This window comes from Trifolium pratense, linkage group LG5 (assembly GCF_020283565.1).
Source record: "Trifolium pratense cultivar HEN17-A07 linkage group LG5, ARS_RC_1.1, whole genome shotgun sequence".
Taxonomy (NCBI): Eukaryota; Viridiplantae; Streptophyta; class Magnoliopsida; order Fabales; family Fabaceae; genus Trifolium; species Trifolium pratense.
Genome location: NC_060063.1, coordinates 25,844,528 through 25,862,067, shown reverse-complemented (window position 1 = coordinate 25,862,067; position 17,540 = coordinate 25,844,528). Strand labels below are relative to the sequence as shown.

Here is a 17,540-nt window from a genome sequence, read left to right as displayed (position 1 = left end):
ATGCTGCTTATTAATTACTGCACATAATTTTAATCTCATTTGGTATACTTGCCATAGTGGTTGAAAATATTGTCTTAATTGTATTAGTTTTTAATAAAAATTGCAAGATAAAAGTGGAGGGAAAACAAATTAGGTTTAGGGTTTGCTTGTGTATACAAGCTTATAATATAAGTGGAATTTCGATGAAAATATTTCGTGATGAATAATATAGTCAACAATAATTTTGATATGATATCCTTCAAAAAAAATTTTTTTGATATGATATACTTTTAAAATTGATGGTGTTTATCAATTATTGCACATAATTTTAATCACAATTTGTATACTTGTCATAATGGTTGGAAATATTGTCTTGCACCGAAAGGTTGCGGGTTCGAATCTTAGTCAAGACAAAATTATATTATTTTTTAATAAAAATTGCAAGATAAAATGGAGGAAAAACGGGGAAAGCAAATTAGGGTTTAGAGTTTGCTTGTGTATACAAGCTTATAATATAAAAGATAATAAAATATCGTTTAACTCGATTTGTTAGGTAGAAAAGGATTTGGATTACGAACAATGAATTGGTCCAAGTGGTAAGCGTGTTGGTCCCCTTGAGTATGAGGTTAGGGGTCCGATTTCTGACTCTTGCGTATGAAAAAATTCGGTTGGGAGGGGAGAACGCACCTTGTGTGCCCCACAAGTTTCTCGACAGAGATTAGTCATCGCTCACGGCGGTGAAAACTTTGTATCAATATTATGGTTCAAAAAAAAAGGATTTAGATTTAATGAAGTTATTTTGTGCACGCAACAACTGTTATTAGCCGTCCGATCAGAAATGAAGGGTAGAGATGAAATATTATTGTAAAAATCTGAACTGTTAAAACACAAATCGACGATCAAGATCGACTATTAGGCGTACTGTATCCTGTTTTTAGTTTTTTTTAGAAAATATATAAATAAATTTGGCATCCTATTTGAAGTTTTGAACACAAGTCTCTTTTGTTTTTTTCTCTGTTTTTCTTTTTGTCAAGCTCTTCACTTCTATTCTATGAAGGCGTATTTTTTTAAAAAATTCGGTATCTGGCTAAGGACTACTAAATTTTTAATTTATCCTCAAATTTATTACAAATTAGACCTATATATTTGAATTTAAAATCTGAATTACCGGATCTTAATCAAATAATTTAGATGTAACCGACTACATTGCAATCAAAGATAACCGATTGAACTCAGACCTGCTACATTTTAATAGTTTCCCCTTCTTTTTACATTGTAAGAAACAGTTTTGATGTGATCATTTTCTTATAGAGGATATATCGCATCCATTTGGTAGGTTAAATCTCAATATCAAAACAACATCTGCATGGAAATTCTGTCCCCCTCTTTTTTTTTTTTTTTTATCATGTTATTTAGAGTTTGTGGTTTGATTTATGCCCACTCATCACTTCTTGTTAAAGTTAAGCAGTGTTATGACATTGTTGTTATCACTATTTAAAGTTCATGCGACTTTATAACCATCTATCCAATGAAATTATGAAAACATTTTCTTAATTTTTGGGTTCTTAGAGAATATAATTCTGTTAAATAAGTTTGACACATTATATTTTTTTTAAGAAGTTAAATTAGCTCATCCAAATTGACATCAGAGAGAATCAAACCTCATATCTCAAGAGGAGCACACTCTCAGGTCCCAAGCCAATACCAATGCACCAACCCAAGTGGATTTATTTTTTTTCACCTTATAAGTCGGTTTTGTAGGACTGAGTTGGGCTTAACTCTCAATTTTAAGATAGTATCAAAGAATCATCCACGATCTGTTAGGCCAGATGTTATCAGGTTTCTGATCGGACCATCCACTATATATTTATATCTACGCACCAAGCCCAATAGTGTTAGACACCAAAGGGTGTGTTAAAAATATCTCACAATGGTTGCGAGATAGCCTGAATATATGAGTTTATAAAGTATAGTTAATTATCACTTTACAAGTCATTTTAAGATGGTATCATAGCCTGGTAAAGATTCGTTGGTTCACCTCCTATCAAGTTTTGCTATCGGATCATCCATTATTTGTACTGATGCACCAAGTCCAATAATGTTTGGCGTGAAATAGTGTGTTAAGAAGTATCGTATTGAATGTGAGATGGTCTGTATATGAGTCTATAAAGTAGCGATAATATTCACCTAACAAATCGGGTTATAGGATTGAGTTAGGTCAAACTCTTAACTTTAAGATAAAAAATTCTAATAATTTGAAATTTGATGAGAGGGTAAATAAATTTGATAAATGAATGTCTACCTAGAATTTAAGATTAGATTGATTTTTCGAAAGATTCGACCGTATAAACTGAAGTTCATTAATTAGTTAATTGAGTACTTAACCACTCTAATAAAACATTATCAATAAATATAAGATTAAGAGTGGTTAATTTAAAACTTGTTTCGGAGATAACTACCAAATGCTATTTGTCTCTAAATAAACTAAGAGCAAACATCTGAATATTTGATGAGAATCAAAGCATTTTTGTTAGTTATCTCTAAAAAAAAACTTGATAGATTAATAGCAATAATATTTTTTTATTTATTTTTTTATTAAATAGTTTAGTGGTTATAAATTTCATCTTTAAGGTAGATAAATTTGGTGTTTGGGGTTCGAACTCCAACAACTACATATAAAATATGATGTCCCTACCAATTGAGTTAAACACTAAAAGCAACAATATTTGGACATTCTAAATTCTTCGATATTCATTCAATACTTCATTTTCTCGTTATCTCTCTCTCCTAGATTATTTGTTTTCCTCCGTAGTCTGTCAATTGTTGAATTAAAAAAAAAAACAGAGAGATGATTGAAAGGGCAAAAGAAAATCTGTTGTAAATGAGGTGCAATTCATCCTTTACTACGGGTAGCCACATTATTGACTGATATTTATCTTTATTGTTGTAGCGACATATATTAGCAATTTAATTATAAATGGAATGCTATAAGTATCTATTTTTTAAAAAGAAATTGATTTTCCGCCGTTAAAGCAAGAAATTGTAACAAATTGAAACCTTCGATTTTAAATTGACTGCCAACCAAGAAGTGATCTGAATTGAAACCACTTAATTTTACCATATGTAATCTTGTTGGCAGTGGTTTATTAATACTAAGAAGTGATATTTTTACACTCCAACAGAAAGAATGTAACAGGTAATCTAGAACCGGAAAGAGCAAACAATTTCTTGGGGAGTGCATTAAACGGAGAATATGTCGAAACATCAAATTTAAAATTAGTTGTTGTTAGAATTAGAAGCTCGTCGTAGCTCACGCTCAAAACTCCTCTGACACGAGTCCTAGTTGTTGCACGTTTGAGTAACAAGTTTACCATTGTTTCGAATTATAGATTTGATCGGTGTGTTTGAGTAACAACAGTTTAGGCGCGTATGAACTTGAAAATTAAATGAAAAATAAATAAATTGCCTGAATATAGACTAAGTTCATACATCAATCGAGAATGTACAACCTCTATTAAGAAATGTATACTTATGTTGTTTATGTGTGTTACAGTGTTAGCATGCATATTTTTTATTTATTTTTTATTTTACGTAGTGTATTTATCTTTTTGAAATGAACTCCCAAAAACAACCTAAATTTCTTCTGTTTATTCACCTATATACATTTCAAAATTCAACTGACTTTCAAATCATTAACTAAATTTTACCTATAGCTAGATTAATCCTACTAACTACAGGGTCGCACGTGTGTCTAAAAATGAGTTGTTAAAATTAATTAATTAATTAATTAACACAAATTCTAAGAATTAAGGAGTTATATAATCCATGCTCACTATCTGAAACCGAACCTTCTCTTTCATTTCCTCTCACTTTTCTCTCTCTAACCCGCCGTCACTAATCATTACAATTTCCGATGGGTTTTCCGGTGGGTTACGCCGAAATATTCTTCCCAAACCTATTTCTTCACACTTTAACTCTCCTTGGACTTCTCCGAAACCTCGTCTTCTTCCTCTTCCACTTCCTCGGCCTCTCCGATTTCCTCGAAACCGACACTGTCTGGCCTCACAACGGAGAAACTACTCAAACACAAGAACCTTCGAAGACACCCTCCGTGTCGGCGGTTCTGATCCGGGAGCTTTTACCGGCGATGAAATACGGTGATCTTGCCGGCGGAGTTGAAGAAGGTTGTTGTTGTGCTGTTTGTTTGTTTGAATTCTCCGAGGAAGAAGAGATCCGGTGTTTGAGAAACTGTCGACATATTTTTCATCGGAATTGTGTCGACCGTTGGATTGATCTTGATATGAAAACTTGTCCTCTTTGTAGAACTGGTTTTGTTCCTGATGATATGATGGATGATTATAATCAACGTTTATGGGTTGCTTCTGGTGTTAGTGAGTTTTATAGTTATGCAGATTATACTTCTTCTTTTTAATTAACCTTTTTATTTTTATTTTTTTAGATTTTTCTTCTTATTTTGGGTGGGGATTGTAGAATTATTATTATGATCGATGAAATGTATATAACAAAACAAAAACAAAGAAAAAAAGAAAAAGAAATTTTGCACCACTACATACTATTTTTATTGATAATTGTTGTTTTATGTTCATCCTCCACATGCACTTTCTTGTGTATTATTGAGCGTGTTTGGAGTTGATTGTAGGACTATTTTTGGATTGGTGGTGCATAACGGAGCGGAATAGAATAATATGGAGTGGAGTGGGACGAAATGAAACAGAAATACCACTCCATGGTTTGGAAAGTAAACGAAATTGAATGAATTATAACAATTTTATTCCAATTTTACCTTTATTTAAAACATTAATCATTATAATATAAAAAAATTAATTATTATAAAAAAAATAACACAAATAAAATATTATGAAAACGAATATCATCCGCAACCCAAAGCTAAGTTTTAAAATTCTCATAATTAGATATTTTTTCAAATTTATTGTTTAGCTCCTTTTTACATGAATATATCTTAATATAAATTTTGTTTACCAATTTGATATAATTAATTAATAAGAAATTGGTAAAAAAATTAATTAATAAAAAATCAGTTTTTGTGTGTGAAAATAATTAACAACAAATTTATTAAATTATTATTATTTACTTAGTATACACAAATATATTTTAAATCATTGCCAAATACCCTCCTCTTTCACAATTATAAATGATGAAAAATGTGCCTCCTTTCAATGATTGTGTAGTACTAGTATTATATGTTTTGGGGGCCACCAATGGCAACAAACTAATTAATCCATTTAGTTTTTTTTTCACTAAAATAATACTATTTGTTTTAGGCCAAAGTAAAATAGATTTTTTTTTGTTACAATAGATTTTTTAGGATGACACCCAAGATTTCTAGCATATCATCTAAATTTTTGACTATTAGACCAAGTTTAATGACTTAAAGTAAAATAGATTATATTAAACGTTAGTTAGTTAGTTAAATGGTGATTTGCACTGAATTTGATAGAAATGACAACGGTTTGATCTCTGCAATTGCGATCAGGAGTGGACTGAAATCATTTAATCCTAAAATTAATCTCCGAACCAAATTAAATCGAAAGTGAAAAAAAAAAAAAGATTTTTCTCATTGCACAAATACAACTCAGAATGTAGTGTGGTAATATAAAATCTAAACTTTTCAAGTGAGTATAGCCATCTCAATTCATTATAGGATAAGTATAACTTCAGTCGTAACTAGTCAACTGTTATTTTTTCCTGATATGGAATTTCCGGTAATTCGGTGTGTGGGGGGACCCAAACTGCTTGAACTTGAAAAATGTCCAAGTTGACGGTATTCATACAATATTGACTGTTTAATTAGTTGAAATTTGATAGCTCATCTTAGTACTCAATCTCAACATGTAAACCATCTTAAAAAACTAATATAATATCATATATGCGTAAAAAAAAAGAAAAGAGTAAGCGATGCATTTTAAAGTGTAAAACTATTAATTAATTAATTGCTTAAATAAAAACTATTAATTAATGGAGAATGTTAATATGTGTCGGCACATATTAAGAAGATAAATATGAAAAATATTTATTGAACTTGTGGTGTATCCAATTATTTAAACATTAAATTCTTTATATCATTAAATATTATATTTCTATTTTTAGATAGCTTAACGTGTACCCTTATGTCACAAATTAACATACCCTGAATTAATATATTAAATATAAGTATTATATGTATATGATAATAGATCATGAAATTGTTATGATCACAACTTTTAATTTTTTCACTTTAAAGAATTCAAATTTATAGATTAATATATTTCTTTTCTTTTTTTATAAAAGTTTATCTCAATTTCTATCCACCAATGGAACTTCTTCCTATGAAAATGAAATAGATTAACCTTGAGACCATTAAAAGAACAGAAATGTTATTCTCACACATATTTTTTACACAAAACTTACACATACTCCCTTAGTTAAGGTTTAAATGACGAAATTGTCCTCTGTGTGTAAACAAGTTGTGTCATAATAACATTTATGTGGAAAAAAATAAAAGCAATCATGGTAAAAGAGTAACTAATCATTTCAAGGAGTGTGATTGCAAATTGCAATGAGTCACCTCCCATTAATACTCTTTTAAAAGTTAGAATATATGATCAATATATTTTTTAATTTTTTTTTTAATAAATGAGTCACACGTAATTTAAGAGTACTTAGATAAGATGACACAGATTTCTTCTATCTTAATTAAGATCCTAATAAGTTTGATCATTGACTTGGACATGTAGTAGTGTTAAAATTCTCAGGAAAAAGACAACCTATTTGGATTTTATAAAGTTCGAAAAATTAATCTCTAATTATGCGCAAAAAAATACTTGATTTACGCTTAAAAAAAATAGGCACACATAATACAAAACGAGAAACTATAAGTCTACTTTTTGGTGAAATACTTGATAGCTACTTTATCCTAGTGGCAGCCACCTAACATAAATATAATATAGGAAATATTAGATTGCCCAGAAGTTATGTTTTAGAAGCTGCCTAATCAATCAATTTGAATATAGTTTACTTTTAATAAATCTTATTTTGGTTTAACTTATAAAAAGAGTTGCATCCTACTAAATATAATAAGGGTCTTATTAACATGTGCATATAGAGCACATGATAAGGTATCTTAATATAGAAATTTAACACTTAATGCTTGAAAAGTTAAAATGCACAAATTCTAAGACATAATTTCTATTTTTACTACCTTAACATGTGCCATATATGCACATGTTAACATTCTCCATATAATAATAATAATAATATTTAGATTTGGATTTCATTCATTTTAAGACATCCAAAACGTTGCATTTAAAATAGAAAGAGATTGACTAACAGATAGGAGTAATAGTATTTTTATTGTTTCTAATTTCTAATACAACAACCTTTAAAAACTAAAAATAATCTAATCTAATATATACAATAAAGTTAAACGTGACACATTTTTTCAAAGACTGCTCAAGGCTAACAATTTTGTTTTAAGATTTAGAGCATTCACAATAGAGTTTATTGGTAAAAAAATTAGTGGGTGATTAATAATAAACTAGATGAATAAAGTGGGTGATTTCATAAAGTGTGAGTAAATTTTTAATTAGCTAGGTGTTTACTGCTCTTTCGAGTTTCGAATGTGGCTTGGCTTCTACAAATGTTTCTCAATTATTTGGTTTACCTCGTAATAGTTTTCAAATAATTTGGTTAACTTCTATTTGTATGACTTAGAACGCTTTGATAACAAGGATATCAAAGTTGGCTTGGTTGTTGATCAAATCATGATCCATTTTTGGCGATATATGGTTCAAAATTATATGTTTATTGCAAAACAGATCTTTTTAACTTATAACGGATGATTTATAGGGCATGTGATGGTGGCTCTGCAAGTGCACAAAATCGCAACAAAGTAATAAAGTGATAAGTTATCGTTCTCCACAGAGATTGTGCCAAAATTACTAGTTTCGCTTAGGAATTTATATAGTTTTTGCATTCGCTTTGTTGTTTAGAGATAGTTGTGCGGGTAAAAGTAAATACAAGTAAATGACAGATAAAAATAAAATAGTGCGTGTGTATCCACACGGGGTGGTTAATGTTAGATAATAATATTATTAGGGCTTTAAGTATTGGGCTTTATATGTTAGTAGTTTAGTAGTCCATTAGGAATTATTATAAATTATTTTGTAATCCTTATTTTGTCAAGTAATGCTATTATAATATTATTGAAACCCTAACCGTCACTTTGTGTTTCTCTCTGAACTTTAACATGGTATCTAGAGCAAGGTTTGATCCGCCTTGAATCGTTCGTCGCCGCTTCCGTTGTTGTGTTCCCAAAAGTTTGGGAATGAATGTATTTGATTATTGATTTTATTTGTTGTGTCTCCGCTGCGAAAAGAAATAAGTATCGGTTTTGGAAAGAAAACTCTGTCTGTGGAATCTGAAATTTCTGTTTGACGTTGTTTTGTACTTGTGGCTTTGAAATTAAATTGTGAAGTAGCGCTACCTGAAAAGCATTTGTTTTAGGAAAAGCTTAGTACACGCAAGGCTTTTGTGAAACAAAATTGTTGGATTTGTTCTCCTAGTCCTGACGTAAATCTTTGGCAGCTTGGTTTGTTTGGCTAATTGTGTGTTTTGAATAAGAAAGAAGAAAAACGTATACGGCAGTGGAATGGAAGACTCTCGGTGGAATTTAAAGGCCACTATATTTAAAGTCTTTTGCAATTTGCTAATTGGCAAGTATGGTGATTAGTGTTCTGGTTAGTTCTCTTGGTAACTAAGTGGTTTTGTCGATTTTAATTTTGTTGGTCTCATTGTTCGGTCCATATGTGAGAAATTGAAAATTTTTGTTATGCTGGTATTCTCATTGTTTGCTTCTTTATCCGTTGGATTTTTTGTTTCTTTATTAGTTGCTAATTGTTTGCCCATGAACAATTAGAATGACACCAAAGTGATTTGAAAGAAACCATTTTGGTTGTGAGTGTGTAGTTTCAATTTTGATATGTCTGGCTGCCATACTTCGTTTGTGTTAGTTGTAAAAAAAGTTTTTTTTGAACTCTAGACACTGGTTGTGTTTGTGTCACTCTCCCTTCTTGGTTTAGTTCTGTGTTTATTGGTTTGTATGTCTTGATTTGGTTTCGTTCGGTTCAATTTGTTTTGGCTTCGTTGGTTTGGTTCCATTAATTTGGAAATTTGTTTGAATTTGTTTGTTTGGTGGGTCTAGTACTCACAATTTGGTTGTATGGTGAGTCGAGTGCCCACAATTTGGTTTCTTCTTATTGATTGTCTTTCTATTGGTCTCTTTCTGATTGATTGCTTCTCCCCCTTTTGATTCTCGGTGAGGGAATACTCACAATATGTCTGGTGAGCGAAAGCTCGCAATCTGTCTGTCTGGTGAGCGAAAGCTCGCAATCTGTTTGTCTGGTGAGCGAATACTCACAATCTGAAATTTGAATCCGGTGAGGGAATACTCACAATTTGAAATTTGAATCCGGTGAGAGAATACTCACATTGAATCCGGTGAGGGAATACTCACATTGAATCCGGTGAGGGAATACTCACATTGAATCCGGTGAGGGAATACTCACATTGAATCCGGTGAGGGAATACTCACAATTTGAAATTTGAATCCGGTGAGGGAATACTCACATTGAATCCGGTGAGGGAATACTCACATTGAATCCGGTGAGGGAATACTCACAATTCGAAGTCTGAAATCTGAAGAAGTTGAATTTGAAGCTATTAGTTAATTTAGTTTATTTTTGGGTTGATTTGTAACAAGCTCAAAGCTTAGTACGCTTTAGCTTGAGGGGTAGTATTAGAAATAAAATATTTAGTTAGAGTAGTTTGATTTTCGTTTTTTGTTTGACAAACTCTCGATGATTATCTGAGAATGCATCGTGAGTTTGAGGGGAAGTGTTAGATAATAATATTATTAGGGCTTTAAGTATTGGGCTTTATATGTTAGTAGTTTAGTAGTCCATTAGGAATTATTATAAATTATTTTGTAATCCTTATTTTGTCAAGTAATGCTATTATAATATTATTGAAACCCTAACCGTCACTTTGTGTTTCTCTCTGAACTTTAACAGTTAAGTGTTTTAGAATCTCTCCCTTACTCTTGCTTGGTGGTTAATTTCCTTTGTTCCCCTCTATTAGGATTAGTCTTTATAAAATAGGTTTAGAAGCACTTTTTCCCTATTTCTATTACAAACTGGTTAGAGCCTAGTTCAGGTTACCTCTACTGCTTATATGTATCCTCGCCCCAATCGGTTCCACTTTTTTGTAGTAACTTATACTTAGGTATCCTTACCCTTAAGGCTCAATTGCTTCGCAAGTTGTCATGTGTGCCTAAACTAGTCCTCACCCTAACTTCAGGTAGAATTTATCGTTCTTGACTTAGCTTTAATCCTACACTAAAACCTCATATACTGAATTTAATGGTCTCATGGAGAATCATAGTGTACGTCCTTCGATCGGGACAATTAGCTTTGTTTCCTATCCGATACCCGCTAATATTCTTAGGGTTTATTCTATTGTGATCAGTATTAAAATAAAGAGTAAAAACCGGACAATAAAAGAGTTTATATAAGAACAATTGAATTTAACACAAAATTATACAATATCAAGCATTCGTAAGGGAGTTCATCTACTCCACCTAATCTAGAAAAAATAAATTACAAAGACAATAAAGAAAAGAACCTTATTGGCCTTGAAGTTCCTTGACCCTCCTTGCCTCCTCCTTAGAGTTCTCCTAACTCTAGAGTGAATATTGAATAGCTCTCAATATTTTGGAATTTTTGGAATTGAATAATAGTGAAGGAGGAAGGCTCTATTTATAGTTTTTCAGCTAGGTTTTGGGCTTATCTGCGCGTCCATCGCACCCATCGTGGCCACGATGGCGTGTAATTTTGCCTCATCGTGGCCACGATGGATCATATCGTGGTACAATAGAATATCGTCTCCAGATTTTCTGTTTTCTTCGACCGCCTTTCATCGTGCCACGATGACAAGTCATTGCGGTACGATGGTAAAGATTTGTTGCAGATTTTCTTAAATTTAAACCGCCTTCTCATCGCGCCACGCTGGATTTCATCGTAGGTACGATGGCTTGCGCTGTTTATTACGTTTTTTCCCTTTTCTTATGCTTTTTCCATTTTTCTTGCTTCTGGGCTAAGTAACTTCACTTTTCCAGGTATTTGCTTGCTTTTGGGCTTCAATTTCTATTAAAACTACCCTAAATTACTACTAAAAACAAAATATAATTGACTGTCATCAGCCTGTTTGTTTTAGATTTAAAAAAATGGATTTTTTCTTTGTATTTTTTAGGCTTAACTACACATTTGGTCCCTTACGTTTATTTTAGGTTTCAATTTGGTCCCTTACGTTTAAAAAGTATCAATTTGGTCCCTTACATTTATTTTAGGTTTCAAGTTGGTCCTTTCCGTAAATTTTGTCACATGTGGCAGTCAATTTGCATACGTGGACTGACACGTGGCACTTGGACACGCTGACACGTGTACTGTTCAAACGGTGTTAGTGACAAAACTAACGGAAAGGACTAACTTGAAACTTAAAATAAACGTAAGGGACCAAATTGATACTTTTTAAACGTAAGGGACCAAATTGAAACCTAAAATAAACGTAAGGGACCAAATGTGTAGTTAAGCCTATTTTTTAAAATAGATTTTCTAAAACCGTTTTTCAAAATATTACAAATTTTTTTATATTTGTTTTTTCTAAATTTAAACATTAATTTTGACATCATATAACATATACACACATTATTGAAGATCAAAACATAGTCAAAATCACAATTTTTTCAAAAAATTTTATTTCAAAAATGATTTTTATGAAAATCTATTTGAAATAGCTTCAAAATCTATTTGAAAATCTATTTGAAATGGCAGTGGATGACGTGTGGGGGATCGGAAAATCTATTGGGGTAAAGTTCAATGGAGATAATGTGAATATGTTTCGAGTTTTATCTAGGGCAGGAAAAGGTAAGAAGACGGCATCAGGCTCGAGATTGGAGGGGGGAGCACTTCATACCTCGGAGTGCTAGGTCTGCGATGCTTTGTGAAGCGAGGGGGGAGTGTGTTTAATGAAGATTATTTCTTGGAATATTAGAGGTTTGGGTGGGTTTGAAAAGAGGAAGGAAGTGCGTAAGTTGGTGGGGGACCAGAAACCTTTCATTCGCTGTCTCCAGGAGACTAAGTTATCTCACTGCGACGTTTTTATGTGCTCGACCCTCTGGGGTAGCTCGCAACATGCATTTTCTTATCGGCCTTCAGATGGGGCATCAGGGGGTTTGCTAACGTTATGGGATACATCTGAGGTGGAGGTGTGGACGTCTGAGACTAGCAATCATGTTTTGTGGTGTCGAGGTAGGTTTGTTAAATCTGGAGATGAGTTTTTGCTGGCCAATGTGTATGCGCCATGTGATGATGGTGCTAAGCAAAGGCTCTGGGACTCTTTATCGGCTCGGATTCTTTTGACGGGGAGAGAGAGGGTGTGTATCTGTGGTGATTTTAATGCAGTTAGACAACCTGAGGAAAGACGATCCGCTAGAGGGAGTCAACGTAGTATGGATATTGATCCTTTTAATCATTTTATTGATGAGAATAATCTTATTGATCTCCCCCTCATTGGTCGCAATTTTACGTGGTTTAAAGGGGATGGCCTCGTGATGAGTCGTTTAGATAGGTTTTTGCTCTCTGAGGAATGGTGCTTGACTTGGCCAAATTGCAAGCAGGTGGCTACTCTGCGAGGGCTTTCTGATCACTGTCCCCTAGTTCTCTCTGCAAGTGACGAAGATTGGGGACCCCGTCCTTCAAGGATGCTAAAATGTTGGACTGATGTTCCTGGTTACAATTCATTTGTTAAAGAGAAATGGAATTCACTTCATGTCGACGGATGGGGTGGGTTTGTGCTTAAGGAGAAACTTAAGATGATTAAGGTAGCTTTGAAAGGTTGGCACCAAGCTCACGTCCAGAATTTGCCTAGCAGAATTGAATCTTTGAAAGAGCGTTTGTCGGTTTTAGATCAAAAGGGGGAGGAGGAAGAGTTGACGGAAATAGAGTTAGCTGAGCTTCATGGGGTCACTGCTGGTATTCACTCGATGTCTCGCTTGCATGCTAGTATAAGTTGGCAACAGTCGCGATCGCTGTGGCTCAAGGAGGGTGATGCTAATACTAAGTACTTCCATTCAGTCTTGGCGAGACGTAGGCGACGGAATGCTATATCGGTAATCCAAGTGGGGGGGGTTACCTTGGAGGGGGTGAATCCGATCAGGCAGGCGGTGTTCTCGCATTTTGCGTCTCACTTTAAGAATCCAGATATGGAAAGACCCGGTGTGGATAATCTGCAGTTTAAGAGGTTGAGCCATTTTGAGCGTGGTAGCCTTATCAAGCCTTTTACAGAAGCAGAGGTGAAAACAGCAGTGTGAGACTGTGATAGTTTTAAAAGTCCTGGGCCTGATGGGATAAATTTTGGTTTCTTTAAGGATTTTTGGACTGAGTTGAGGGGAGATGTCATGCGTTTTATTTTAGATTTTCATCGGAATGGAAAACTGACAAAAGGTATCAATTCTACTTTTATTGCGTTGATCCCAAAGGTTGATAGCCCTCAACGGCTGAATGATTTTCGACCGATTTCGTTAGTTGGTAGTATTTATAAAATTTTGGCGAAGGTACTTGCGAATCGGTTACGTCTTGTTATTGGTAGTGTGGTAGCAGAGTCTCAGACGGCGTTCGTTAAGGATAGGCAGATCCTGGATGGAATTCTTATAGCCAATGAGGTTGTGGATGAGGCTCGGAAGTCTAAGAAGGAACTTATGCTTTTTAAGGTGGATTTCGAGAAAGCCTATGATTCGGTGGATTGGAGTTATTTGGACAAGGTTATGGCGAGTATGTCGTTCCCTACTTTGTGGAGGAAGTGGATTAGGGAGTGTGTGGGTACGGCTACGGCATCTATTTTGGTAAATGGTAGCCCAACTGATGAGTTCCCTCTTGAGAGAGGCCTTAGACAAGGAGATCCGCTGTCTCCTTTTCTTTTCCTCTTGGCTGCGGAGGGGTTAAATGTGCTGATGGAGGCTATGGTAGAGCGTAATTTATTTGTGGGGTATAGTTTAGGGGAGTCGGATCCTATTTCGGTGTCGCATTTGCAGTTTGCCGATGACACTCTGTTAATGGGGGCGAAGAGTTGGGCTAATGTACGGGCTCTGAGAGCGTTATTAGTGTTATTCGAGACAATGTCAGGTTTAAAGGTCAATTTTAACAAAAGTTTGCTTGTTGGGGTGAATATTCCCGAATCCTGGTTAGGCGAAGCTGCGTCTGCTTTATGTTGTAAAGTGGGAAAAATTCCTTTTCTTTACCTGGGTCTTCCTATTGGGGGTGATTCGCGGCGTCTGGGCTTTTGGAATTCGGTGTTGGAACGTTTAAAGAATCGATTATCTGGGTGGAAGAGTCGCTTTCTTTCTTTTGGTGGTCGTCTGGTTTTGATTAAGTCTGTCTTGACATCTCTACCTGTCTATGCTCTCTCCTTCTTCAAAGCTCCTTCAGGTATCATTTCCTCTATTGAATCTCTTTTAATTAAATTTTTTTTGGGGGGGTGTGAGGATGTTAGGAAAACAGCTTGGGTAAATTGGAAAACTATTTGTTTACGGAAAGAGTATGGAGGTTTGGGGGTGCGGCAGTTGCGGGAGTTTAATTTGGCACTGTTAGGTAAATGGTGTTGGAGGATGTTAGTGGATCGAGAGGGGTTGTGGTTTCGTGTATTGGCAGCGCGATATGGGGTGGAACGAGGGAGATTGAGAGATGGGGGGCGGCGAGGGTCTTTGTGGTGGCGAGAGATAGTGAGCATTCGGGATGGTGTTGGAGAGTCAGGGGGAGGTTGGTTCGGGGAGCATGTTGTTAGGGTAGTGGGGGACGGTTCAAATACTCTTTTTTGGACTGACCCATGGGTGGATGAGAATCCTTTATGTGAGCGATTTGGTCGTCTGTTTGCTTTATCAGAGACTAAGTCGCGTACGGTGGCTGAGATGTTCTCGTTAGGGTGGGGGTTGGATGGGGCGGCTTGGGTTTGGCGGAGGCAGTTGAGGGCGTGGGAGGAGGACATGTTGAGGGAGTGTCAGTTTTTATTTGGCATCCTCAGGTTCCTTTGAAGGTATCCATCTTTGCGTGGCGTCTACTTCACGATAGGTTACCTACAAAGACAAATTTGGTTATTCGAGGCATCTTATCTTCTTCAGCACAGGTGTGCGTAGCTGGTTGTGGGGAGGCAGAGTCGGCTCATCATCTGTTCATCTCTTGCGATTTTTTTGGTTCTCTTTGGGCTTCGGTGTGCACGTGGATTGACATTTCTTTGACGGACTCCAGTACTATCCGGGCCCACTTCGTTCACTTCACATCATCATTTGGTGGATCACGGACACGACGGTCTTTTTTGCAGCTTATTTGGCTTGTCAGCGTATGAGTTATATGGACGGAAAGAAACCATAGATTGTTTACAGGCTCAACTAGCACTTCTCTCCAGTTATTGGACAAGATCAAGTTATTTTCGTATAGGTGGTTGAAGTCGAAGAATGTTACTTTGGCTTTAAACTACCATAGCTGGTGGTCTAGTCCTTTGTTATGTTTGGGCTTTGTATGATGTTGATCTTTTATTTTTCTTTTCTGTCTTTCTGTAAACTCTGGTAGTTCATCTAGGCACACCTTGTGCTGAGATGACTATTTTTAGTTTAATATATATCTCATTTTAGCTTCTTCAAAAAAAAAATTAAGTGATTTTTCGAAATTTTGATATCCAAAAAAAGTTTCAATAAAATGATCAAATACCTAAAATTACATTTTAAGAATAACTATTCAAGCCAAGTTTTCATTTGAAGCTTTTATAAAAAGTTTTTTTGTAAAAAATTTTACACAAAATTATTTAACACTATAAGAATCTATTTTTAAAAAACTATAACAAACAAGCTCATGATCTAAATTTAATTATATGTTTATTACAAAATTTACATAATTATGTTGAATATATTTAATTATTATCGATTATTCGCTATTTTTATCAAACAGAATTATAAAAAAAAATATTTTTTTTAAGGGAATCTGGTCACCAAAGACATAATGAATCTCCATTATCCAACTTGCATCTTATTTCTTTTCACCAAAGTAAAATATTGATAGTTGACAACAACCATGTCTGCGCAAATTAATTATAATTTTCTAAGCTGAACAGGTTAGCTGGTAGTATTTGTTTTGAATTTGAGTTCTACTATGACGTATTAGTTTTTTTGACGTAGTAGTTATATTGTTATTAGTATTAAAATATTTTATAGTAACATCCAAAATCCGTTATCAAACACTTTCATGACGCACAAGTGGATTATTCAATCAATCTTAGAAGACTAAATTCTCTTTTTTTTATCGGTAGACGAAATTATAAAAATGATTATTATAAATTTACACATAAATAAAAAATTGATGTTCAAATTTTGGTTAAAACGTTCCAAGATAAAGACATATACACTTAATGCAATCAACCAGCTTAAGATGTTTAGCCACTTTTTCATTGAAAAGAATGACTAATTCTTACCTAAACGCAATCATTTAGATATCATTTGGATGCACACACCAATAAAATATTATTTAATTATTTTAAAATAAATATTATTTAATTATTTGTTCTTTCTACTTTTTCCTTTCAAGTATGAGCGTTAAACATGTCTTACCATTATCTCAAATATCATTCGTTACTTAAGTAACGAACAATTTTTTTTTTAAATTTTTCATTTTTATTCATCTGCTACTTAAGTGTGCGAAAAACTCGTAGGACGGTAAAAGAAACTCTCGAAAACGAGAGCTTTTATCTGAGAAATCCATTTTCCTAAGAGGTCTATCTTACTAAGAATAAACTTCAAATATTTCCAAGTTATCAATTATCTCATTTACCACCAAAATACCATCTAATAAGTAATAAGCTGCCTCTCAAGAACAAAGGCAGGTTGAACTTTTGAAATCAAGTCTAGAGAACTCTTTTAAAATTGTTTGCAACAAGTGTGTCTTTGATAAGGATCATTTATGGAAAACCTCATTTGAAATGAATTAGAATCTTCTATAATGAGAACGATAAGTGTGGTATGTATCCTCTTTTTGGATTTTAGATGAGAAACTATAATTGATTCTCTTTTTGGATTTTAGATGAGAAACTATACTCGATTCTTATCAATAATATAGCCACGGCCTCTATATTGTTGACTTTTAATGGTGATCATCTTTGTCTCACTTTGTTTATGATGACTTCATCATGGATTGATTTGGTTGTACTCGCTTAAGCATTTCTTAGGGTTTTTTTTTTCCTCTTGCGTTTGCTTTGTTGTTTAGTGTGTTTTTGTTGGGTTTGGTCTTGCCCCCCCAGCTTGTACTATTTTTTCCTTTTTTTTTCTTCTATATATATTATTATGAGCACTCGACACAGGATAAGGGTCTACGATGGGTGCCAACCTAGTTGGGATTCCTTCTAGATTCTTTGACGTCATTATATATGCTCTTAGTTTAACGAAAAAA

At 34.0% G+C, this 17,540-nt stretch overlaps 2 protein-coding genes across 2 annotated transcripts; both read left to right on the top strand.

Annotated features, from left to right (window-relative positions):
- Window positions 1-3,810: 3,810 nt before the first annotated feature.
- LOC123887500 (brassinosteroid-responsive RING protein 1-like) lies at window positions 3,811-4,777 on the top strand. Its single transcript, XM_045936827.1, has one exon. The coding sequence runs from the start codon at window positions 3,893-3,895 to the stop codon at window positions 4,409-4,411; it is 519 nt and encodes a 172-aa protein (XP_045792783.1). The 5' UTR covers window positions 3,811-3,892; the 3' UTR covers window positions 4,412-4,777.
- A 7,302-nt stretch (window positions 4,778-12,079) lies between these two features.
- On the top strand, window positions 12,080-13,423 carry LOC123886335 (exodeoxyribonuclease-like). Its single transcript, XM_045935662.1, has one exon. The coding sequence runs from the start codon at window positions 12,080-12,082 to the stop codon at window positions 13,421-13,423; it is 1,344 nt and encodes a 447-aa protein (XP_045791618.1).
- The last annotated feature ends 4,117 nt before the right edge of the window (window positions 13,424-17,540 follow it).

Coding starts and splice junctions, on each gene's coding strand:
- LOC123887500 (XM_045936827.1), top strand. CDS start 3,893: ATGGGTTTTCCGGTGGGTTACGCCGAAATATTCTTCCCAAACCTATTT.
- LOC123886335 (XM_045935662.1), top strand. CDS start 12,080: ATGAAGATTATTTCTTGGAATATTAGAGGTTTGGGTGGGTTTGAAAAG.